Consider the following 25171-nt stretch of genomic DNA (forward strand, 5'->3'; position numbering starts at 1 on the left):
AGGAAGAACGGGATTGTTTTGACAGTCACACCTCTCACCTAGGCCTGAAACTGTCAGGGATAAAGATAGTGCTCAGTGGAAGCCAACAACTTGGGTTCCACGGTGTGGGTGGAAGCAGGACTACTGGTGGCCAAAGTTCCCATCGTTAAGAAATAGGGCCCTTTTTTTGAGGCTGTATGTAACTTTGGCAGTCAAGGAGAGGAATGCCATCTTGGCCTCGGCTGCTTCGAAAGAAATACCTGCTCAGGAAGTGAGCTTGTCCTCGAGGACAGGCAGAGGTAGAGATGGGCTCAGGTTATATATCCCCTTGCTAAGGGAAAGGTGTCTTCGTATGGATAGTCCAAACCATTGGGTTTTCAGTTTTCTGATACCAAACTACCCCTTGTTAGGAATTCAGAATTCAGACCATGAAGACGGGGCTTAATGCTGGCCTCCCAGCTCACCACCACCTTCTCTACTTGCTGTAGAAGGCTCTTGCTTTCTGGTACAGAGGCTTTTCCTCTTGGCTGACCATGTGTGTCGGAAGAAATTATACACAAAATGTCCTGCCAACCTGTGCCACGCAAAGCTGCGTACAGGAAGGCGTGGGCCCGGGGGGGCTAGTGGGCCTAGGCTCTAGCTTTGGCTCTGCTTAACGTGGTGGCCTCTGGTCAATAGATTCCTCACCTGCCAAAGTTAAGGACACCTATTTAACTTTTAAGGTTGTGAGGACTATACGAGGTGTATATAAAACTGGGTGTCTGGTAGGTGTTCAATAAATGATTCCCTTTCCCACCCCTAAGGTTAGAGGGATGACCTGGTGATCACTGTAGGAGGAAACGGTAGTAAGGAACCTGAGAAATACTGCATCCGCCATTGGTTAATTCCCCTCAAATTAAACTTTCTTTTCTGTAACCACCATTTAACATTGACCTCTATTTCCTTCATACTCATAGCTGAGTTTGCTGCCATAACCTGGAACCTCTACAAAGGAAGCTGGAAGAGACCGAAAGCGTGACTATTTACTGGTCCGTCAGGGTCTCTGCTCGTTTGAGATAGAGAGCATTTTATGAGGAAGGGGTTTGAATTAACAGAGGCTATAATTTATGTCTCGGGGCCACAGAAACCAGACTGTCTAGCCAGGAGACAGAAGGCCTTCATTCTAGGCCCAGCTCTACCATGAACTTGTAGATGACCTGTGCAAGTCATTTTATACATGTTCACTGTTATCTGTGTAACTCAGGTTATCCTTAGCGGATAAAAAAGGTTTTCTCCAATAAAGATGCAACGTGAAGGCACTTTTTAAAAAAAGTAATGGGTGAAGAATACTGGGGGAAGAAAAAAATTGGAAATTTTTTGGGTTTTTTTGGCTCTTTTTTAAAACAAAGTTGTCGAGGTTTTATTCACCACCAGCTCCTCCCTCTTCTCCCTGCCTGCCGCTGTGCCCCCTTCCGCATTCCCAGTCAGGGGAGGGCTTCTCTGGCCTCCTCAGCTGTAATCTCCTGGGAGTAGAGGTCAGTGAAGAGAGCCGGCAGCCAGTAGTGGGCCTCCCCTGGGGCCTGCAGGTCCAGCCAAGCCAGCCCTTCCTTCAGCAGGTGTTCCTGGCAGAAAAAGGAAAAGTCAATTAAGAAAGGGGAGTTTACATCATGTAGGGTAGATAATCCTCAAACCTATCTTGGCTTCAGTGGGGTTTTCAAATTAAATCTACAAGAGTGCCTTCACATATTTACACAGCCAAACTAGAAGGATTTGTTTAGCCCAGATCTTCGCCTGAGGGGTGAGAAATGCCACCAAGTTGCTTAATCTGTGCTGCTGGAAAAGAGGATGACGACAAAGTGGGACGTTGTGGAAGGAAAGGCTACAGAAATATGTGCCATATGGCTCTGAGCAAATCACCAACTCCGTTCCCTAAAACAGAATGGAGGTCGGTACCTTCCAGTTAACTTACGGAGTAACACACAGCTAGGGGGAAACCTTTTTGGAAAAGTTAATGGAAAAACCATATTAGGATTAGAATGGACTCAGAGTTCCTACAGCTGGAAGTGTGCTCCAGATGGGCTGGTTCTACCCAATGTCATTAAACGTTTGTTATCCCCACTTCACAGATGAAGTCAGGTCTGTAGTTCAACTGCCTGGGTAAGGAGGAAGGTACTGAAAGCCAGGGTTCCTTCGTGTTCCTGCCACTCCCTCTTCACAACATCAGTCTTTCATTAGTACCATGAAATGTGTATATATAAAACTACATGTAAAATGCACTATAATAGTATATAATTATAGCAATGTAGTTATCATCAGTAGTTAATAATTCCCTTCACTCTGTACTAACAGTGTTACTTCCAGTACAAGCCACGTTATCCATCTGACCAGGCTTTACAGGTCAGCAGAGAGAGGCGTTGGTGACTCCCCAGTGGCAGTGGCAGCCTGGCTGGACCCACGTGCCAGGGCTGGAAGCCTGCCCTTGTGAGTTCTACCTCTCAGTGCCATCGTCAGAGAAATGCCGGGGTTACTTCTGGTGTGACGGCAGCAGCCTTCCAGGCAAGAAGTCAGCAGAGAGAGAGAGAGGCCAAAGCTCTCGCCTGTGTGGTACCTGTCTACCCACCTCCCCCCATCTGGGGCCCATCTTTTCTGGGCCATTCCAAAAGTCACATACCAGCACTTGCCGCGCTCGCTCCGTCTCCCATTTAAGACTGGCTTTGATGTCACTGACAGTCACATAGCCATTTTTCTGAAGGAAGGAGGAATGGGGACTGCGTCAGTGAAGAGTGTGCTTTCCCTCAGAATCCAGCATCTGCCCGGGGACGATTAATGTACCCAGGCAGGAGGGGGAACTGCCCTTGGGTGAAGCCTAAGAGAGCACCGAAGACTGTTTCGAGGGCCCAGTAGAGAGCAAGAGAGAAGTGACCTTCAGGATGACAGAGGCTTAGGTTGAGGGGTCCAGTCTTACAAAGTAGAGTCGAGTCCCTGGTACTAAAGTAGTAATGTAGACTTTATCAGAGAACTCTAAAGTATGACGAGGAGAGATTCAGAATGATGAACTGATAGGAAGGAAAGGTGATCGTCATAAACTGTTCATGATCTAAACTATGTAAGTATTGAGCCCTAGTCCCGCCTCACCCGAACCATCCCCCAATCCGGAAAAGCCCCCTCCCTCGCTTAGTTCTGTTCTACATTACAGAATTGAGAAAACTGAACATGTCTTCCCTAAATATATGATAAGGATTTCGAGGAAGATGATACAGCTTAAGGCACTGCTGAGGAACAGGAGGATGGCAAACAAGATTAAACATTTTTTCAAAGAATCCATAAAGTAGTTTTATGAAGACATCAAAAAATCTGTCCACCAAGGAAATTCAGTTAGTTGTCTGCATGTCTGTCTACACTAGACTGTAAGCTCCTTGAGAGCAGGAACTATATGGTACCCATCTTTATATGCTCCTACAGCCTGGCCCAGTGCTTTGCACTGTAGCTGCTCAATAAACGTCTGCTAAATAAGCACAGGTCTGAGTAGTGCATCCATTAGACAGTTTCAGCAAAAGACCTGAGTGATGGAGGGGAGGAGATCAGAAAATCCCCTCCCAGACTGCCCATACATGCACATGCGCGCGTGCACGCACGCACACACACGCACACTCCCTCCCTCCCGCTCCCCCTCTCTCAGAAGGCCCACCAGTACCTCTGCCAGTTGCAGCACCACAGTGTGATCCATATTAAGCTCAGCTGGAACAGACTGAATGAGGTAAGTGCCGCCCACAGGGATGATGCCGAAGCCAGTGCCCAGTGCCTTTAGCTTCTTGATGGCCCTGATCAGGTCGTCTCTGAGGTGAGGAAGAGCTGCTTAAAGACCCTTGGCAGACCAGACCTAGCAACAATGCAGTTTCAGCTCTGCCCTGGGCAGGATACCCTGACTGAAGACTCAAAAGGCTGCACAACATTTAACTACATCAGTAAAAAGGCAGGGTCAAAGTGCACCAAATGGTGCTTGGACGTTCCAGGGAAATGGTATAGGAGTCAGGGTCTCCACTTAGCAACCCATTCCAATACCAGACAGAGGTAAAAGATATGCTTCCAGGAGCCCATCAGGAAATGTGAGTAAGTGAGCTGAACTTAAGAGACAATAGGGAGTAGTGTAAAACTATGGCAAAATAGAGAATGCTTATCCATTTGAAAGGGGCAACCCAGCTGATTACTGCCATTTGGAAATTCAGGTCCAGTAGTGCCAGATTTTGATTTCTTAGTTGACAACTAACTGAAATTAAAGAAAACCCACAAGATAATGTGTAGACCACACATCCAGCCCACATACTGAGAGTCTTTTTTACCTTTTCTCAAATTGGAGTCACACAAAGGCTAGTGAACCAGGTCAATTTACACCCCATCTTCTGAGCCCAACTCCTTTCCCCAGCCTTTCTCAGTGCCTGCCCTAGTCTCCTTGACCACAAATAATGTCAACAGTATATACAGCCCCAAGTATGTTTAAAAAGAAGAAGAAAAAAGTGTATACACACACCCACATTATTTTTATGCATGAAAAAAACGCTTAGAAGGAAATCTACCAAAACTTTTAACAGTTGTAATATCTCAGTTGAGAAATAATGGGTTGTTTTTTGTATTTTTATATAGATTTCTAAAATAAAAACATTTCTTCTGATCATGAAGAGGAATAAAAATGATTCCTAAACTAGCCTAGACGAACGAGTGGTAAGGAGAAAAGATTTCCACCTTTTTTAAAGACCTTTCTATACTCCAAGGGGTTGGAAGGCAAAACCTACTGGCTGACATCCTGGGCGAATTTGCCCCTTCCTTTTAACACCTGTTGATGTAGTTCCTCCAGAGTTATCAGACCTATTGGAGAGGGGGACAGAAAGCAGTTGAAGGATTATCTTTATGACTTTAAAAAAAAAAAAAAGGTGGTATCTCTGAAAAACTGTAAATGCTCTCTTGACACCAAGGCTGTGTCTACAGCCAATGATTTCTGTCTATAGCCAATGATTTCTAACTAGGTTTAAGTTTTATTTCTTAACTTCAACACAGACCATTCAGTGTGCTTATTAAGATGATACCACTGGATGATCGTTTTAAAGGTAACATTCTGGGGAGCACAGAGACTCCGCTGGCATCACCACACCTTGGAGAAGCAGGGCAGGCCTACAGTTACTAATGAGAAAATCATAACCCAGACACATCATCTATCAGGGAAAAAGGCCTATTTCCTACCTGCCTATATGTTCTGTAACAACTAGGAGCCAAGCCTTCCTGGCCAAAGACCTTTGGAGAATAGAGATAATCATTCAGGTTTACCCTTGGCCATGGACACCGGTCGTGGATTCACATCATGAAGCACTAAGATACTTCTCAGGACCTAACAGCTTCTCAAGACCTTACTGGCCTGCAGACTGCAGGATAGGAAAGATCATCTCTCACGATTTCTTCCCTCTCAGAGAAGCCCAAAGCCCAGTCCACAGGACCCAGCCCCCCTCACCTCCATTCCGGTGTTTCAGGGCCAGGCACACTTCGATAATCTGGACACCCAGCTCGTAATAGAAGTCTCCCACGCCTAGCATCTCAGACCAAAATCCTTTTCCAGCTAAAAGACAGAAAAACAAAAGCTAGGTTATTCAATAGTTACATCTTTTCTTTCAAAGCTGGATTAAAACATCTATTCTAGTGCTTGCTTCAGCAGCCCATATACTTAACAAAATACACCTATTCTATGGGGCGTCTTCTCTGCCCAGCCGTACGTCCTTCTGCTCCACTTACAACTCAGGATCCCCAACACAACCTGACTCTTGGTAATTCCTACGAAACAACTGGTTCAGACAGTTCTAAAGGTGGGCAATCTATTTGGCTGCTAACTCTGGCTCAGGATACTGTAAAAGTGAGTTTCCTTTCCCAAAGCATGCAGTGAAATATAATGGGACATATGGTCTAGACAGGCTAAGAAAAAGAATATGCAGACCTGGCATTCAGAAGTCCACTGAAGCTATTTTATTGAGTAAAAAAATGCAAGTTACAGAGTAATAATTACAGCATAATCCCATATATTTTTTAAAAATAGTTTATAAATATGATGAAGGTGTCTAGAAAGATATACCTTAAACTGTTAACGGTACTTTATCTCTGCAATTACGGGCAGGGTCAGAAGACTTCCACTTTCTCATTTTCTTTTTTCTCCTTTGTTGACTGACTGCCTGAATACATGCTACTTTTATCAAAACCTTCTCTTTTTTCTTTCTTTTTTTTTTGCGGTACGCAGGCCTCTCGCTGTTGTGGCCTCTCCCCTTGCGGAGCACAGGCTCCGGACACGCAGGCTCAGCAGCCGTGGCTCACGGGCCCAGCTGCTTCGCGGCATGTGGGATCTTCCCAGACCGGGGCACGAACCCGCATCCCCTGCATCGCAGGCGGACTCTCAACCACTGCACCACCAGGGAAGCCCAAAACATATTTTTTTTAACAAAGGGAAAAACAGTCATAAAAAATTCCACAGCAGAGCATTCCAGGGAAGATCACGTACACTGGCTACTCAGCCTGCACTCCAACCTCTCCATCTTTCCCATCAAACTGGATATTCAGCCATCCTGCTAGGGATTCCCTGAAGACAACATCCTCTGGATCTCCCTGTGGGCCCTTATAGAAGACGCCCCAACAGTAATGACGACAACTAGGTGAGCTTTGTCCCTTAGCAACCCTAGAAGAACACTGGACCCCTACAGACAACTCCTTACAGGCCAGAGGATCCACCCCAATGGTAGCACACATGTCCTGGAACTGCACCCGGAACTCAGGGTTCTTCCGGATCTCCTGCTTGTGCTTGCTGGCAAATTCTTCCAGGTTGGTCTTGAACATGTCCAACTGCTTCGACATCTGCAGGATGGATCACAGTTAAGTTTAGCGAACTTCCTTCATCACAAAATACAAAATTAAAGTAATAGAAAAAAAATTTTTTTCCTTGTGCTGAGAACTCTCAGGGTTTACTCTCTTAGCAACTCTCATTATATAACATACAACAGCATTAATTATATTTCGCTAGTTGTAAGTGCTTTTCTTTTTCCCAGAAGAAAAAAATGTTATTAAATTGAAGGTGCAATCAACAAGGACCTATTGCATAGCACAGGGAACTCTACTCAATATTCTGTAATAACCTATATGGGAAAAGAATCTGAAAAAGAACAGACATATGTATATGTATAACTGAATCACTTTGCTGTACACCTGAAACCAACCCAACATTGTAAATCAACTATCCTCAAATATAAAATAAAATTTTTTTAATCTAATGAAATTAATTAATTGAAGATGCACCTAATAATTTTGTAGCATTCACATGGTGGGAAATCTTCAGCCACTGACAGAAAGGCTAGATAGGAGAGAAAGGAAGCCTGGCATGAATTAGGTGTGTTGTTTTAATCTCTGAGTCAAGGACCTCCTTGGGGATAACCGTAGATAAAGAATCTCTGAGGAAGGGATGTGGCTCTACCAGAGTACATTCTAAAGCTAAATACTTTTGGTTTGGGGATATTCTGACTTCCCATTTGCATTACTCCTTCTCTTTCCCTAATTAACAACCTATCTTCAACCTACCAAGAATAACCACTCCTGGCCCAGCATCTCCTCATTTCCAACATATTAGAAATTTACACATTATTATAATCACCATTTCCAGTTGATTCCTGCATGTTATCTCCCCTGAGTGGGAGCTTTTGAACAGCACACCCTGTGTCTACTTATTTTCCTCAGTTCAAGGGCCCATTTCCCTGCCTCACTGCCTCCTTCTCTTCTTCACCAGGCAAAATAACTGAGTAAACAACAGGGCATGTACAGAAAAGGGAAGTGTTAGAGAAGGAAACTGCAGGAGCCACACCCCCATCACTGACACACACTTCTGGTATGCACCTAGATGTGATGGTGGTGGGTGCCACAGGTTAGGCAATATTTTCATGTTATTCTTAGGCATTTAAAGTAAAAACCCAAAAGACCTAAATCAAACAACTTCACCACTTACTACCCATGTAACCTTGGATAAAGCGCTTAACACCTCAGCGCCCTCAATTCGAAAGTGCGAAGAACAGAGTTCCTTCCTGATAGGATCGTCAGGAGGAATGAACAAGACAGTGTATGTAAAGAAAATGGACATGTGCCTGGGACGCTACAAGTAGGTAATCACTCAAAGATGTTAGCTATCATTGTTATCAGCAAGTCACCTAAATGATCTGAGCAGCCCAGAAATTGGTATTCGCCAAATGCCCTATTTTTAGTTCGATCCAAATAGTCTGGTTTATATCAAAGGTGTCCTGCCCAGCCTTGTCGGATCTCCCTTGCTGCCTGGAGCCCTCCATCCCACTCACCTGGGCCAGCTGGTCCTCAGCCAAGACAGTCCCTCGTTCCTTATACTTGGCCTGTCAGACAAATAGACCAGGATGAGTTGAGCGAGTGGGTGCTGGGGGCTCCCACTTGTACTGCCTCCGCAGAAGTATTAAGAGGGTCTCGCAAATGGTTTTCCTTAGGGAGAGGAGGTGAGGAAGTAAAATAGACGACTCGTCTGTAGTCAAGTTGGGGGAAGTGGGGGAAAGGGCTGATGGATCTAGGGATGCTGACATTCCAGTCCACCGGAAGCTGGAGAAACTCAATTCCCCGGGACCGAGAAACCCGCGTCAGATTCTGTTGGGAGGCGATTTGAGGGTACAGAGCTCTGCGCGGAGAGACTTCTGTCTCTCGCGGGTCTGCAGTGACCGTAGGGCCCGCCTCCTTCCCCTCACCTCCGCAAGCTTCTTCTTGGCGATGGCGCCGGCTCCCACTCCGCGGCGGTGCATCCCCACCGTGGCCCGCGGGCCGCCCCGCTACCGGGACCCCGGGTCTCCGCGTCCCGGGATCCTCCACCAGCTCCCCAACGCGGATGCGCAAGCTGTACGTCATCTCCGCGCGCCGGAAGCTACGCCCAGACTTCCGGCCGCGGGGCTGAACTCCCCCACCGCCAGGGGCCCGGCGGCCCCGCCTCGTGCTCCAGCCAGGGTCCGCAAAACTGTTTGCGGCCCAGTGCTCCCCACCCAGGTGGACGCCTCGGACCCTCTCGATTTCATGCGACTTCCCCCACCGCCACCCCAGCCTGCAAGTGAAGGTCCGCCGCTGCTCACTGGCCGTCTGTTGCGTGCTACGCGCTGAGTGGGGCTCCGAGCTCCCCGTTCCATATTAAACATAAAACGATCCGTTCTACGCTAATGGAGCTTGCCTTTTGGAATCACACGTAGAGCTTCTGACTGGGGAGGGCCTTACAGTTAAGAAGTTGGACTCTGGAATTAGTTTACCTGGTTCCATAGCTCACTTCCACTACGTATGGTCCAGTAACTTAAGGCAAATTCCTTAATCTCTTTGTGTTTCATTTTCCACAGTTGAGAAAGAGTAATACCTACTCATGAAGTCATTGTGAGAATTAAGCCAGAAAATATATAACAAAGCATTTAGTGCAATGCCTGGCACATAAATAAGTATCAGCTATGTTTGTTATTCATCAGGTCTGGGGTGGAATCAGTTATCTGTGTGTTTAGGAAGTTCCATAGGTGATTTCCACAGCATTATTGAGTCTTACAAAAAAGGAGCCAAGGGAGGTTTAAGTCAGGGAGTAATAATATCAAAATTTTGTTATAGGAAAATTAGTGGCAACCTAGATTTAATTTTAAGTCAGTTGCAGCAATCCGAAGTAGAAGTGATGAGGGCCAGAACTAAGATGGTGGCGGTAAGAATAGAGAGAATGCGACAGATTCCGGACAAAGTAAGAAGGTGGGATGGTAAAACTGATGCGATGGGGCAGAGTGGGTGGGGAAAGTTCGCAGGGTGTTCAGTGTGCTGGCTTGGGCAACTGCGTGGTGCCATTCAGAGAGAGGGGTAGGAAGAGACCACAGGATGAAGCTGAGGAAATAAGAGTGGTTTTGAAAATGTTGAAATTGAGGTCTGTGGGACGTCCCAGGGGAGATGGCCAGTTGTCATTCAGATGTACCGGTATGAAGTTCTACGGAAAGAACTGGGCTCCAGATCAAGGCAAAACCATGGATGTGAATAATGTTACCAGAGAGGTTTCAAGTAAAAGGATAAAAAGAGGATGGGAGCAGGGACTTCCCTCGCAGTCCAGTGGTTAAGACCCCATGCTCCCAATGTGGCAGGGGGCAGGGGGGTGGGGGTGGGAGAAGGAGTTCGATCCCTGGTGGGTGAACTAAGATCCTGCATGCTGCACCATGCAACCTAAAAAATTAAAATAAAAAGGATAGGAGCAGAGAGATCGGTGGCAGGATATTTAGTTGCCATTTTGGGCCTTGAGGGATGGTGGGGCTATGAGCCAATGAGTCTGGGTCCCTGAGGATTTCATGGAGCAAGCTGTCACACCAGCTCTAGGCTGCCTGCTTCTGGATGTTTACGAGAAAGAGAAATAATGCTCTATCTTGCTAAAAATATTTAGCACTGTTATTTGTGTTTTTCTGTATTTTGAAAGAACGACCAAGGCTGAAACAATTATTTAGGCTATTGTAGTCCTACCTTCAGATTCACTCCGATACATACCCTCAGACACTAAACTCAGATAACATAAGCCCCCTTAAACACAAACTTACTTTCTGAGACACCGATTTGTCCCCTCCCAACACATACATTTGACACCCTCTCATACACACTGACTTCCTCCATTATACCCTATGAAAAACACATTAGCCTCATGTATGCACACACTGACCTCATATTTTCATATTCTTACAACACCACTCCCTAACACAAAAACTCCATCCCTTAGGTGCCCACTGACACCATCTAGACACACTTGCCTCGTTTCTCCCTCTTTGACTCACATTGTATGACTCTTTAAGGTATACACACTGATCCCTCACTCACACTCATGACTTCAGATTTAACTATTCAGACCCTCAAATGCACACATACATACTCCCTGATGTACACATTGACCCTTGATAAACTTTGTTGCCACCCTCAAGCAGACATGTTCATTCCCTTCTTCAGACACATTTGTTCTCCTCTATAATTTAAGAGAAAGTATGCTGACCAGTAATGTGCTGATAAATGTTTAACAATCACCTCCCCAGGTTGGGAGGGCGGTGCTCTGGTTTATATCATTTGCCAATTTCCATAGTGTAAATACTCTGACCACAGCCTTTGGAGCTATTGTTTCAAGCTATGGATGGTTTTACAGCCTGTTCACAGAATTCCTGACAATCTCACAATGGCTCTCAGAAGCACTCTGCCCCAGTGCACCACTGAATGTGACCGTCACAGATGCTCTCAGTTGCTTTAAGTGACTAGTGAGTCATTGGCCTTATGGCAGAGTGGCTAAGAGCACGGGCTTTAATCCTCTGCCTCAGGGAGGCAGTGTAGTGCACGGTTGACAGCTATGATGCTACCATTACCTCGAAGGACAGTGATGAGGCTTTAAATGAGATCACCATAACCTTTTAAAAATGATGTTTACAAATCTGAATAAAAGCCAAAAAAAAAGAATAAAAAACCAAAAGTTGGGGGAAAAAGTGGCGTCTCGAATGTACTGAGCTCTAATGCCTGGCCCATAGTAAGACAGTTGTACAACATTTTTTTAAATAACACTTTCAGATTCACTGATTCACAGAGACACCCAAGACTACAGAAATACAGATGTGAACTCGTCCCCAATACAATCAGTTCTATCACGGAGAATCACTAAAATATAACCTCTGAGCAAAGGCATGCTCTAAATTGTGTGGTACACACTCTTAGAACTCTAGGAGTTTAGAGGAGAGGAAGCCCAAAATGTTAAGAACTGGAAGAGATTGCAAACTGGCAGCCCTCAGGCAAATTCAGTTCTCCAAAGAGTTTTGTTTGGTCATCAGAATACCTTTAGGGGCACATTTCTTTCCCTTTTTTTTTTTTTTTGTGGTACGTAGGCCTCTCACTGTTGTGGCCTCTCCCGTTGCGGAGCACAGGCTCCGGACGTGCAGGCCTATCGGCCATGGCTCACGGGCCCAGCCCCTCCGCGGCACGTGGGATCTTCCCGGACCGGGGCACGAACCCGTGTCCCCTGCATCGGCAGGCGGACTCTCAACCACTGCGCCACCAGGGAAGCCCCTCTTTTCCGTTTTCACAGTCCCAATCCTTCCCCTTATTTTACACACTCCCCACTTTACTTATTTAGGTTACTGGCCCAGCCATTCAGCCAATCCAGTTTGCCACTCCCTGATTTTCAACTAACCCCAGTGTTTTTAAACTGAGGTTTAAGTGTGTGAATGATAATAACAAAAGTTAACTTTTATTGACCACTTACTTTGGGCCAGGCATTATTTTAAAATACTTCAACCCTATGAAGTGAGTACTTTTTAATCTTTTCCAGACAGCAAACTGAGCTTCAGAGAGAGAGGAACTAACTTGCCAAGTCACACACCTAGAGAGTGATTTGCATCTAGGTGTGCTTGGCTCTAGTATGCTAAAATATGACTAGATCAAGGGAAGAAGAGGGGACATTAGGCAAAGGTAACCTAAACTCAGCGGGAAAGAGAGACAGCCTTGCCTTCTGTGGATGCAGGGCACTGGGAGAAGGCGGCATGCCGAGGTGGAAACACATTTAAACACCGGAAGAAAGAGGTGTTGACTTTCGGACAAACTGAGTTCTCCCACTTCCCTCCACCTTCACTGGCAACTCCCTCGTGTGAAATCTGGAATCCCGTATGAGCCTCTTCCACATTCATCCCTCTTCACCTCAATCTAATTCTCACCATCATCAGTGTGATTGTTCGGGGATGCAAATAGATCTTCTCTGACCTGCCCCTGCTTAAAATCCTTCACGTACTTGTCCTTGCGCTGAGGATAAACTCTCAAAGCTTTAACATGGCCTTTGAGACCCCGCCTCTGCCCACCTGCCCGTCTACTTGTGCCGTTCTCACTGTTGCCCATTTTGCTGTGCAACAATAGCACTGGCTAATATTTATTAAGGCTCCCGTCACCCTTTGGCCATTTGATCCTTCAAATCTCCCTCAGCTTAAACGTCATTTTCTCAGAGAGGCCCTCCTGACCACCCACTCCATCTAGATGAGGCTTTATGTCCTCTCACACTCCCTAGTGTTTCTCCACGTAACTCTGCATGTTATGTAATTATTAATGTGTTTGCATGTTTAAAGATTAAAGTCTGTCTCCACCACTAGACTATAAACCCCTTGGGGACAAGGATTGTGTCTGTTTCCATGATTGCTGTATACCCAGTGCTCAGCACAGTCTCTGCCTGTGTTAAGTTTCCAATAAGTGTTCGTGGAAACAATAGATGACTTAGCAGATGGGTAAGAGCCATATCTCCTTTTCAGTGGGTGGTGCACACACGAAGACAAATGTACAGTTAGTGCTCAGTAGACACGTGAATGTGTTTTGACAATGGCCACAAAGATTTATTTCAGCTTGAACTCAGTTTGGTTTCTTTGGGGTATCCTGGGGTGGAGCTGAGGCAGGAGCTGAGTAAGTGAAGGACAGAGTCCAGTTCTGAGCTGGGTTTGGTCAGAGTCACTGGAACCTGTGCAGAGTGGAGAGAGGAGTGGAGCAGTGGAGAGGAGGCTCAGTATCGGCTTAAAGGCAGCAAAGTCAACGTATCCTGGCACCCAGCCATAGTTCAACTCCTACCTCCAAATTACCTCTCTAATTATAAGTAATCAAAATAATTCCAAAAAGCACAGAGACTGTTACCCACTTTCCCGTGGAGATTTTCTCATACTCTCTTCTCCATTGTTCAGGTCACATGCCCCTCTTCCTTCTAACCCTCTTACAGGAAGCCATCCCAGATTTGTTCCCTCAGTCCCTCAGCTGCCCAGCACCGACGTCTGAATTTGTTTTGGTGTCTGTGCCTCGGTGTCTGCATCTTAAATGAGTGTCCTGTCTCACCATTCGGGTGGGTGGATCTCTCCGTGGTATTGAGCCATCCCTTGCTTCTGAGACATAATAGACTGAAAGACTTCCTAGCTTAGGAGGAGGATTTGAGGACTATTGAGACCAGCAGCAGCTACAGAGAAGGGCAACATGCCTCCAACTCTAGGGGTTCCATCACTGAGAAGGTGCCATGGCACAACGGTACCAAGGAAAAGCTAAGGTTGGGATGGGCTCGGGTGGGTAGGGCAGGTGAGAGCAGCATCTCACCTGGAGGAAATTGAGGAAGAAGTGCAAGTGGTACTAATAGCTGTCAAGGTTACCAAACTCTTAGTACTCTGCAGATGTTGATTTCAGCCTTTTCCTTGAATTATCTTATTTAAACCCCACCAAATCCCATGAAGTGGTTTAAGTAGCCCCAATTTTCACAAAAACCCCAAGGTTCAGAGAGTCTAAGTAATTTGTCAGCATGTGTTGAGGTGAAGATCTGAACCCATGTCTGACCCCAGAGTGCAAGCTCACAACCACTACTCAAGATGCCCAAAGCTACCAAACTCCCACCTGAGCCTGCAGAGCTCCATCTGATCCACTATCCAGGACAGCAGCTCTCGAATCAGTAAATCCTTTAGCAAACCGTCATCACTGGGGTTCTTGGGTAGGGAGCTACAAAGGAGAAAGCCTCAGGCAGGCACCTTTAGCCTGGGCACCACCCAGAGAGTAAATACCGGACCTGGGACTCCAACGTGGTGGGACAAGGTGGGGTGGGGGTGGGGTGTACGAGTCAACACAGCTGCCTCTCAGTTGTCTCAGCTTTCAAAGCTCCACCCAGACCTGTCGGCCAGGGAATATAGGCTCTTCCATACAAGCAAAGACAAACAATTCTGGTGGGAGACATCCCACCCATCCACCTCTCCACGTGTCCCAGAGTGCATTCGAAAACCCCCAGAGATTACTTTGGGAATATTCACTCTTTAGACGGATCTGTGTCATCAATTCCTCAGCTTCCTACAGAGGCGGGGTAACTGATTTCAGGGGACTGGCCCTCAGAGGGTCCCAGTTTCACAAAAGCCTTCCTGAAGTTTGGCAGGCAGAAGTGGAGAAGCCAGTTTCCGAGGTCTCTTTTGTGCCCCACTCCTGGACTTGGTGACTCTGCACACTAAGTCATCAGCCTTAGAAACTCTGGCCCCAGATTCCCTCCCAGGACCCCCACCCCCATTCCTCCCAGGCTTTCCCTTAGGCTTGGGCTGTCCTCCAGGAGTTCTGTGAAGACCCCTCTTTGAACTCTGAGTGGAAGGGGATGCTTATCTGGAGCCTAGCCCTGCTCTGGAGTCCTGGAGAGGGAACAATGAGGTGGGGTCAAGAGGCCCCCCCCCCCCGACCCCTTCCCCTGTGGGCTGACTCACCCCTGCTGCTCCCTTGCCTCCTCCTTCCTGTTAGATTGATGGGTCAGCTCTGGGGCCCGGGCCTCCCTCTGGGTGATGTTGTGTTTCCAGCTGGTAAAATAAAGATTAGGGAGTGGGTGGGGCCAGGGGGGACTCCAGATGTTCTCCAGCCCAAAGAAGCTCCCATCTTTTGGTACCTCAACCCCAGGAGCAGAGGGTTCCTCCTTCTCTCCTCAGCCTCCCCACTGCTTGTCTTCAGCGATCAGTGACAAGCTTTTCAGAAGCTACCACGCTGGCCAAACAGTGAGGGCAGGGGAGACGATGTTGCATAGAGAAGAGCGATGAAAGCAGTTTATCCTGTTTCCAGAGTCTGAAGCTGCCACCACCGAGCAGAGTCATTGGCAGCAATTCAGCTCCCCTGGTTCGTCCAGCCCCCCGGGGATCCTCTGTGAGTCCCATACATCTTCCCGACCCCTCCTCTTAGAAGAAAAGGATTGGAAAATTGCTCAAATCCTGCCCCACCCTCTGACCAGACTGCTGCCTGAGCCAGGGTCCCAGGCAGGGCCGCCATGCGGTCCAGCTCCCCAGCAGCAGCTAAGCGAAAGGTGCCATGTGGCCTTGTGCATCACACGAGGGCACAGGGGGCAGGGAAGGACACGTGGGACTCACTCGCTCTTCTTCCCTTTCTGCGCCAGCAGCCAGTTCACAAAGTCTTGTTGGCGGATCTTGTCCATGGCGATGCTATAGTCACTGATGAAGGTGCCTTCGGCGTACCTGGGGCCTCGTGGTTGGGAGCCACTGGCCTTAGTGTGGAACCTGAGGGGCGGGGAGGGGAAGAGAGAGGGAAACCAGGATGCCACAGGAGAAGAAGAGGGTGCGAAGGTACATGATGGTCACCAGCAGGAGGCCGATACTTGGAAAGGAAGCAGCCCATTTCTAGGGAGTCAGTTTTTATGGAGACACCCTCCTGTCCATGCATCAAGCCCCTGGGGCTTTATCCTCAGCTCAAGCACCCACTTCCAGCATCCTCAGTGTTTGAGGCTCTGCTTCTGGGCAAAGATCAGGGGTCCCCCTCATCCCTAAGGACTGAGCTACAGTTTTCTCCTTTGCTCCTCTTGCCCTGGCCCCACCAGATTCAGTTCTTTGGTTCCCAGTTTCCTAACAATAGTGAGCCCTCATATAACAGCACTTACTATGAGTCAGGTCCTCCACAAGCCCTTTAATACAGACACTTACTAAGTCCTCACACCACCCCAAGGAGGTAGACACTATGTATATCTCCCTTTGGTAAGTGAGGAAACCACCGTGCAGAGAGATTAACTTAGCACACAGTGTAGGTATGATCCAGGGTTTACCCCCAGGTAGTCTGGGTCCAGGTCTCTGGTGTTTAACTTCTGCATGATGTTGTCTGTCCTTGTATACGTGTGACAGCTGCGTCTCAAACTTAGCCAAGTGGACAGGGGCATACGGCTTGTCCTTGCATATGAGAAGCCCTAACTCTACTCAGACACGTCTCTCTTGGTCTCCCCAACACACAAACAGAACCCCCTGCTATATTCATTCATAATCTTCTCTGCCTTTTCCTCACAGCGCTCATGACAGTTTGAAGCTTGCCTAGATGGTTCTTCGCCTGCTTTCCCCTTGGGCCTATATGCTCCACAAGGGCAGGTGGCATTTGTGGACCACTCTTCAGGTATATCCCTTGTGCCTGGCACACAGGAAGCCTGCTGTAAAATTTGATCAAATGCACACATAAATGACTGGTTAAGGCTTTCATGTGGAAGGGAGATGCTATCATCTACTTCAGACACTTAACCACTGAGAAGTCCTTCCAGAGATCCAAGCACAATCTCTCCAGCTACAGCAGTAGCTCGTGAAAAAGACTCCCTGGTTCTAGCCTCACTCTGCACTCAGACGGCTGAAAGGTTTTTTTCCGTCGAGCATCTTTCTTCTTGGCCTGGGATTCCTCCCTTTCTCACCTCCCCCTTGAAAATAGAACCCAGTCATCCCCCCAGCCTCCTCCCCGGCACCTGACCCCTTCCTTCTCACCCCAACCTGGAGTGACCTTCTTCCTTCTCTCCCAGCACCAATGCCAGGAGCAGGGACACCAGCAGCAGAGAGAAGGTCTTCATGGCCACCGTCTTCCAATGGTTATTTCCTGAGCTAAGAGAGAAAAGGACCAGCTTGAGGTGGAAGCCCTGTGCTGAGGAAGCAGGCAATATGGCCGCGCACTCCTGGTGCCGCAGAGCCTGTGGGGAGTCTGAAAGCTGGGGGGCCCTGTGCCCTGGGAGTTGGAGCTTTTCTAAGAGGCTAGAGCAACACCTTGGGGGTGGTGGGAGGAGCTGGCACTAGAGTCAGAAGGGACATTAGAAGGGATATGGAGCCTGGATGAGAGTGGACCTGCTTCTTGTCTTTTAGGTGGAGTCTGAGTGGGGTGGGAGGAGGGCAGCAGGGGGGCGATCCTGGCAGGAGAAAGCAGTGAAGGCCCGTGTGCCTGGACAGCCCCCTTCCGGCCCCTGTGGCTAGACATCACAGGCATGTGGACTGGCAAGATTCTCCCTTCAGAGCCTCCAAAGTTCATACCAGCCAGCCTTCCAGCTCTCAGATTGGCTGTCACCTAAATCTTCGCAGCCCTCTTGGCCTGAGTGAAAACCATGAGTAGAACCCCTACCCCCCAGCCTTCACTATCCCCACTCAGGGATGTCCGACGCTTCTACCGAGGGCAAAGCCCCGTTTCATCAGGGCATCTTCAGCAGAGACGAAGAACAGCAAGGAACCTTCCTCCCATGCCCTGAACACCAAAGCTAGCTCTAGAGATGTGTGGATCTTCCTGCGTCCTCACCTGGGTGTTAAAGGAACCCTCAGCCCCACCTTTTCTTTCTTTCACGGGGGGAAAAGAAAGGGAGGGGCTAGGGCGCCGAACACCTCAGGGGTGCCAAGACCCACCTCCTCTCCAGTGTCCTGTCCACGTCCACGTCCACCCCCATCCCGGCTGCTCTCTTACCAGCCTTCCTTTCCGGCTCTCCCAGAAGAAGGATAGCGCAGGGGTCTCCTCCTCCCTTCTGGCTCTTTGGAACCTGTCTCAAGAAAGTCTGCCCCGGCTCCTTTATATCCAGACATCACAGACCTACTGATTAGCCTAAAAGCGTCTTATCTCAAGAAATTAATCCCACAGCTCCTGCCACATTAAGTCCATTTTACACGTAATAGAGTTGCCCTTTCCCCCTGAACTGCGCTAATTGGTAATTAACATTTGGGTATCTCCAGCTGCTCTCTGGGCCGGGCCTGTGGGCAGGGGACACCTCAAGTGCCCTTTTTCTGCTTCCCCCTCCTCCCTTCTGGGCAGGGGAGCTCAGTATCCCCCCACTTCCTTTATAGGTGCCCTCGGTTAGAAAGGATGGGTGCCCTTGGTGAGGGCAGGCTTGGGTAAGGTGGCACTAACTGGAGTGGGGGGCACTGCCCTAGACATTAGACTACTCCTGGGTCAGAGAGAGAGGGGCCCCAGTGGCCCGCGGCTTTGTCAATGTGGCAGTGTCTCCAGCTCGATATCTAGGGGGCGTCCAGCTGCCTGGGGAAAGGGCGGGAGAGTGACGGAGCAGAGGGTTGAGGGAACATGAAGGATGGGAGTTTCCAGGTGGTAGCTGGTGAACTGAGAACTTCTCCTCAAGCTGCCTTCCTGCTGAGGGGCAGGCAGAGTGGGGGGAAAGAGGCACGTGTACACCGTGGGGACGCAGAGGACGGCGGACCAGCTACAGCTCTAACTGTAAAGATTTACGAGGTCCAAGCCTCTCTCCTCCAATGCTCTCCTCTCCTGTAAGAGAGACGTATGTGCCCCTGTGTTTTGCCATCAGAGTGGGGCCTCTGAGGCTGCGTTGTGCCTCGATCAGACCCGGGGCCCTCAGGTCAGGACTGGGAACCAGGGCTGTCTGCCCCATTGCACGGAGGCTTCCTGAGGCTGAGGGCCATGTCTGACCCGCAGACTGGAGACTCCTTGAGGTGCACCCTTTGCCTTTCTCCAAGCACTTAGTGCATGGCTCTGTCCCCAGGGGCTCTCAGTCCGGAAGCGACGGGGCACAGCCTGCACGTTTGGCCGACCCCCAAGGCCTCCTTCCCAGGCTCTTCCCTCTCCACTCTCTGTGGGTACTTTGAACCCTAAACAGCCCTGCTCCTGCCCTGCCTGTTAGCTGCAGGGCTGAGTAAAGGCCACTTTCCTTTCCAGGTCAACTCCCCAGCCTGGGAGCCGGTCCAGCATGAAATTAAGTGCTTGTGTGGGATGAGAGGTAGCTGACTAGGATGGCCACTCACCTCTGCTTCCTGGAAACCTCACTGACCCACCACCCATTTTCCACCGTCTCGAAAAACTTCTCTCTGGGCAAGCTCTCCAGATTCCATCTCCTAGCTATCAATGGGCAGAGATTAGACATCAATTCAGATTTGGCCTCCAAAGAGGGTGCGGAGGCTGCTTGTGATCCCGCTTCCTGCTGAGCAGCACAGTAAACGGGCTCAAAAGGGTTGGTGCAGGGCTTCCCTGGTGGCGCAGTGGTTGAGAGTCCGCCTGCCGATGCAGGGCACACGGGTTCGTGCCCCGGTCCGGGACCACATGCCGCGGAACGGCTGGGCCCGTGAGCCATGGCCGCTGAGCCTGAGCGTCCGGAGCCTGTGCTCCGCAACGGGGGAGACCACAACAGTGAGAGGCCCGCGTACCGCCAAAAAAAAAAAAAAAAGGGTTGGTGCGAAACCTGAGCCCCACTGCCGGAGGCACAGCATATCCAAAAAGTGTGGACATCGTTCCCTGGGACCCCTAAGTCTCATGCCAAACCAGAGTCAAGGGAGGTTCTGGGATGGGTCCCAGCAGCCCTGAACCCCTGCCTGGTGCTCTGGGGAGTTGTTTGGGGGTGAGATGCGCTGAAGCCCAGCTGCACTTTTGGGCCCTAGCCCACTTCCTCTTGGAAGTGACCTCTGTGCAGCCCCCTTCCCTGTTTCCCTTTGATTTGGGGCTCTCATGCCCAACAGTGGACAGAGTAGGGAGAAATGTGGCCTGGGTCCTGGGGGAGGGACAGGTGTGGGGAGGACCAGGCAAGGAGATCAGAGAAGACGCCAGACTCCCAGGGGAACCTACAGCCCCGACCCCCCACGGCGTATTGGGAGGCCAGGGAATGGGAAAGATGGCCTTGGGACGTTCCTGGGGATCAGAAGGGCCTGCTGGACTTAAAATAGTTCAATAAACCCAACTGGCAACCCAACCAGCCTGTCGATGCCTCGATGGGCAGTGCCCTGGTGTGCGGAGCCCAGTGCAGTGCAGGGGTGGGGGCAGGGCAGCCTCAGTCCACTGAGGAGAATTTCTAGAATGTGAGGGATCCGACGGACACAGGGGATGGGGAAGCAGGAAATGCCCCCCACGGGTTGGAAGCCCAGATACAAAGGCTGATGGACCAGGGAAGTGGAGAAAGTCTGTGGGGTTGGGGTGTCTGCGGAGCCAGGGAAGCCGGGGAACCAGCGCAGGAGGGGGTGGTGGCAGTTCTGTTGCAGGAGAACCCAGGGTGCTGCTTCCCAGACCCTCCCGGCATCTGGACTGAGACGGCCCGGGAGCTGGAGTAGCAGAAGAGCTTTGGGGGCTTGCTGGCTCTTCCAGCTCACAGAGGTGACTCACCATCCCCCCAAGGCCCACAGGGCCACCACGGACATTCCAGGCCAGTCTCCGAAGCCAAGCCAAGGTGATCCAGAGGGCTGGCTTCAGCCTCCCTGCCGAGGACTCTGCTTTAGAAGTTCACTTGTTGTTCTTCAAGCTCACCGGCTGACTCAGAAAGCAGACCTCCCCCTCAGAGCTCACTTACACCAGGTGGCAGATTTTATTCTTCTCCTGAAGAGGAGACAAGAGGTGACTGGAACCCTGACAAACTCTGCTGAGTCATCTGGTCTCTCCTGATTCCTAGAAGGACCACCTCCATCTTTCCTCCCCAGTCACATCGCAAACACAGTCCCAGACATTTTTACCCACTCAGCCTCCAGTACCACTCCGGTCAAGAGAGATGCTTTCCAGAAGGATCTTAAAGAAAGTATGTATTGGGTGGGCCAAAAGTTTCATTCAGTTTTTTCCATAAGATGGCTCTAGTAGTGCTTAGTGGTCTTTAACTTCATTCAAAACAATTTTGTTAGATTTTATGTGACAGCTGTTGTATCAGCGTGCTTTTAAAAAAAGACTTATCAAAATTGGTGAATTTTTGTGTAGGCATTTTTGTGTGAAGAAAAAAGCAACATTTGGGGCATATTGTGCTTTATTATTTCAAGAAAGGTAAAAACGCAACTGAAATGCAAAAAAAGATTTCTGCAGTGTATGGAGAAGGTGCCGTGAGTGATCGAAAGTGTCAAAGGTGGTTTGTGAAGTTTCATGCTGGAGATTTTCGGGTGGATGAGGCTCCATGGTCAGGTAGACCAGTTGAAGTTGACAGCAATCAAATCGACACATTAATTGAGAACAATCAACACTATAGCACGTGGCAGATAGCCGACATATTCAAAATATCCAAATCAAGTGTTGAAAACCATTTGCACCACCTTGGTTAGGTTAATCACTTTGATGTTTGGGTTCCACATAAGTTAAGTGAAAAGAAACCTTCTTGACCCTATTTCCACATGCAATTCTTTACTTAAACGTAAGGAAAACGTTCCGGTTTTAAAACAAATTGTGACGGGCGATGAAAAGTGGATACTGTACAACAATGTGGAATGGAAGAAATGGTGGGGCAAGCGAAATGAACCACCACCAACCACACCGAAGGCCGGTCTTCATCCAAAGAAGGTGATGTTGTGTACATGGTGGGATTGGAAGGGAGTCCTCTATTATGAGCTCTTTCTGGAAAACCAAGCAATTAATTCCAACAAGTACTGCTCCCAATTAGACCAACTGAAAGCAGCACTCAACGAAAAACATCCGGAATTAGTCAACAGAAAACGCATAATCTTCTATCAGGATAACGCAAACTGCATGTTTTTTGATGATTAGGCAAAAACTGTTACAGCTTGGCTGGGAAGTTCTGATTCATCCGCCATATACACCAGACATTGCGTCTTCAGATTTCCATTTATTTAGGTCTTTACAAATTTCTCTTAATGAAAAAACATTCAGCTCCCTGGAAGACTGTAAAAGGCACCTGGAAAAGTTCTTTGCTCAAAAAGATAAAAAGTTTTGGGAAGATGGAATTATGAAGTTGCCTGAAAAATGGCAGAAGGTAGTGGAACAAAAGGGTGAATACGTTGTTCAAAAAGTTCTTGGTGAAAATGAAAAATGTGCCTTTTATTTTTACTTAAAAACCAAAGGCACTTTTTGACCAACCTAATACTACCTACAGCCTCTCTTGACCATCTGCTACAGGGGATCGGTTTGGAAGTCCCCTCTTAGTTCTAACCCCAATCCCTCTTGCTGTTTTCAAAGAGTTGTTTTTTGTTTGTTTGTTTTATCTTTTGTTTTGTTTTGGTTTTGGTCTGCTTTTGTTTGTGGAGAAAACAGCTCAGTCCTTAGTAATTGCAGCCTAATCCACAGGAGAACAGCAGTGAAGAGTTAGAATTGGGAGGGGGTGGCCACAGGTTCTCAGTTCCAGGGAGGGAAAGGATTGGCATTTAGGTAAAAGGCCAAAGGGCTGGCCCTCCCAGAGAGAGCAGCATTCCCTCTCTCTCCCAGGTGGGAGCACACCCCTGGGAGAGGAAGAGAGGGGTGAAAAATGAAGAGAGGGGTGAAAAGTGAAGAGAGGGGTGAAAAGTGAGAGCTTTCCCTTCCTTTTCCTTGAATGGGGACATGAAGGATGAAGTCGTTTCCAGGGTCCCCCGTGAGCCCCCCCCTGCCATCATCAACACAACACACACACACTTCCTGCAGTGTGTATGGGGAGGGCCTTCTGCAACTTCAGAAAACATGCCCCTCATTAGTTAGATTAGGGAAGTAGCCTGGTAGGATGGAGAGAGGAGTAGAAGTATTCAAGCCCAGCTCTACCTGCTCACCACTCCCGGGGTTGTTTGGCTTTGTCTGGGCGAAGGCCTTACCCACTCAGAGCCTTAGCTTACTTGTCTCTAAACTGGGGTTAAGAAAACAAAATCTGCTCTGCCTAGCTTATAGGTAAGTGTCCTGTTAACTTGAGGGCTTCCTGCCAGTGTTGGCTGGTGGTTTTCTCTGGAATTACCTTCCCTATCTCACTCTATGGTGAGAATTAAATAAGATGAAATAATAAGGCCAGGCTGATTCAGCCCAGCATCGGAAACATGGAAGGCTCTGAAATTCCTGAGTAGGGGTGAGGGCTTTGGAGACAGAGCCATCTATACTTCCTGGTAGGGTGATTTGGAGCAACGTGCCCTTTCTGTGCTTTAGTTTACCTTCCTGCAAAATGGGGAATGTAATAGTTCCTGCTTCAAAGAATTACTTTGGGGAGCATGTATGCTTAGATGATACATTATGTTACATTATATCTTGATACCTTAGTTATCTTTTGCTGTGTAACAAATTACTCCAAATTTTAGCAGTTAAAAAAACAAAGAACATTTATTTCTCACAATTCTGAGGATCAGGAATCTGGGAGCGGCTTAGCTGGGTGGTTCTAGCTCAGGGTCTCTCATGTCAGCTGAGCTGCAGTCTCAGTGGAAGACTCATCTGGGGCTGTAGATCACCTTCCAAGCTCACTCCCATGACTGTAGGCTGAAGGCTTCGGTTCCTCACCATGTGGATTTCTTCATAAGGCTGCTCACCGCATGGCTTCTTTCCCCCAGAGGCAGGGCATGCACCTAAGATGAAAGCCTAAATGTCTTTTAAAACCTAAATCCAGAAGCAACATACCATCCCTTCATCTGTATGCTATTGGTCGCACAGACCAACCCTGGCACAAAGTGGGAGGGATTGCACAAGGCTGTGAAGACCAGGAGGCGGGGTCATTGGGGGCCACCTTAGAGGTTGGCTACCATATGCATAATCAGTGCTAAAAAATGTTGACCATCATTATCAATAGTATAGAAGATGCTAGATTCACTAAGTGTTTCTTTTCATCATCATGAACTCTGGCCATTTAATATCTATTTATATTTATCTCAGTCCCTATCTCGCTGCAAGAGTAGAAACGGAGATGATGTTAGATATTGAAGGAGGATAATGCAGAGGACAGGTATCAGAATGAATTTCAGGGACTTCCCTGGGGGCCCAGTGGTTAAGACTCCGCGCTCCCAATGCAGGGGGCCCGGGTTCCATCCCTGGTCAGGGAACTAGATCCTGCATGCCTCGACTAAGAGCCCGCATGCCACAACTAAAAAAGGTCCCGCATGCCAGCAATGAAGATCCTACTTGCCACAACTAAGACCTGGCGCAGCCAGATAAAACAAATAAAATAAAATAAAAAAAGAATTGCATTCCAAGAGGGTACTTCCTTGGGTAGGCAGCAATACTGCATGGGAGGTACTTATACTAAAAAATGTTCAGATTGTTGTTTATCTGAAATTCAGATTTAAGTGAGCATCCTGTACTGTTATTTGCCAAATGTGGCAACCCTACCTGGAAAGATTTTTTAAATCCTAGTTCCTCAGTGTCATTCCCAGAGACTCTGTTGTGTCATTTGTCTGGAGATTTTTAAAACCTTCTATTTTGAAATAAGTTAAAACTTACAGGGAAGTTGCAAAAATAATACGGAGAACTCCAATATACCCACAGTTTCACCAACTTTCAACATTTTGCCACTTTTCTTCTATCATTCTATTACGTATCTTTTAAACATTTGAGAGTAGGTTATGTACATCATGCTCCTTTACCAGTTAATATTTTCACCCATATTTCCTACAAGCAAGGATATTCACTTATCTAACCACAATAAGTACAGTTATGAAATTCGAGACATTTAACATTGATATAAATCACAGAGTCCATGTTACAATTTTTTCAGTTATCCCAATAACATCCTTTCAGGTATTTCTCC

The 25171-nt window shown here is 48.2% G+C and overlaps 2 protein-coding genes across 2 annotated transcripts; both read right to left on the bottom strand.

The window, feature by feature from the left end:
- Positions 1 to 112: 112 nt before the first annotated feature.
- Positions 113 to 8875, bottom strand: SNF8 (SNF8 subunit of ESCRT-II). Its single transcript, XM_081218594.1, has 8 exons — positions 8733 to 8875; positions 8322 to 8372; positions 6702 to 6840; positions 5459 to 5563; positions 4749 to 4821; positions 3653 to 3794; positions 2630 to 2704; positions 113 to 1580 (listed from the first exon to the last, which is right to left on the bottom strand). The coding sequence occupies exons 1-8, from the start codon at positions 8784 to 8786 to the stop codon at positions 1443 to 1445; spliced, it is 777 nt and encodes a 258-aa protein (XP_081074720.1). The 5' UTR covers positions 8787 to 8875; the 3' UTR covers positions 113 to 1442.
- Positions 8876 to 14225: 5350 nt separating this feature from the next.
- Positions 14226 to 17359, bottom strand: GIP (gastric inhibitory polypeptide; the record flags this gene model as incomplete). Its single annotated transcript, XM_081218919.1, has 4 exons — positions 14226 to 14508; positions 15249 to 15338; positions 15897 to 16043; positions 17283 to 17359. The coding sequence occupies 4 exons, from the start codon at positions 17357 to 17359 to the stop codon at positions 14373 to 14375; spliced, it is 450 nt and encodes a 149-aa protein (XP_081075045.1). The 3' UTR covers positions 14226 to 14372.
- Between the last annotated feature and the right edge of the window lie 7812 nt (positions 17360 to 25171).

The sequence above is a fragment of the Mesoplodon bidens genome (genome assembly GCF_964165515.1).
Source record: "Mesoplodon bidens genome assembly, chromosome: 19".
Taxonomy (NCBI): Eukaryota; Metazoa; Chordata; class Mammalia; order Artiodactyla; family Ziphiidae; genus Mesoplodon; species Mesoplodon bidens.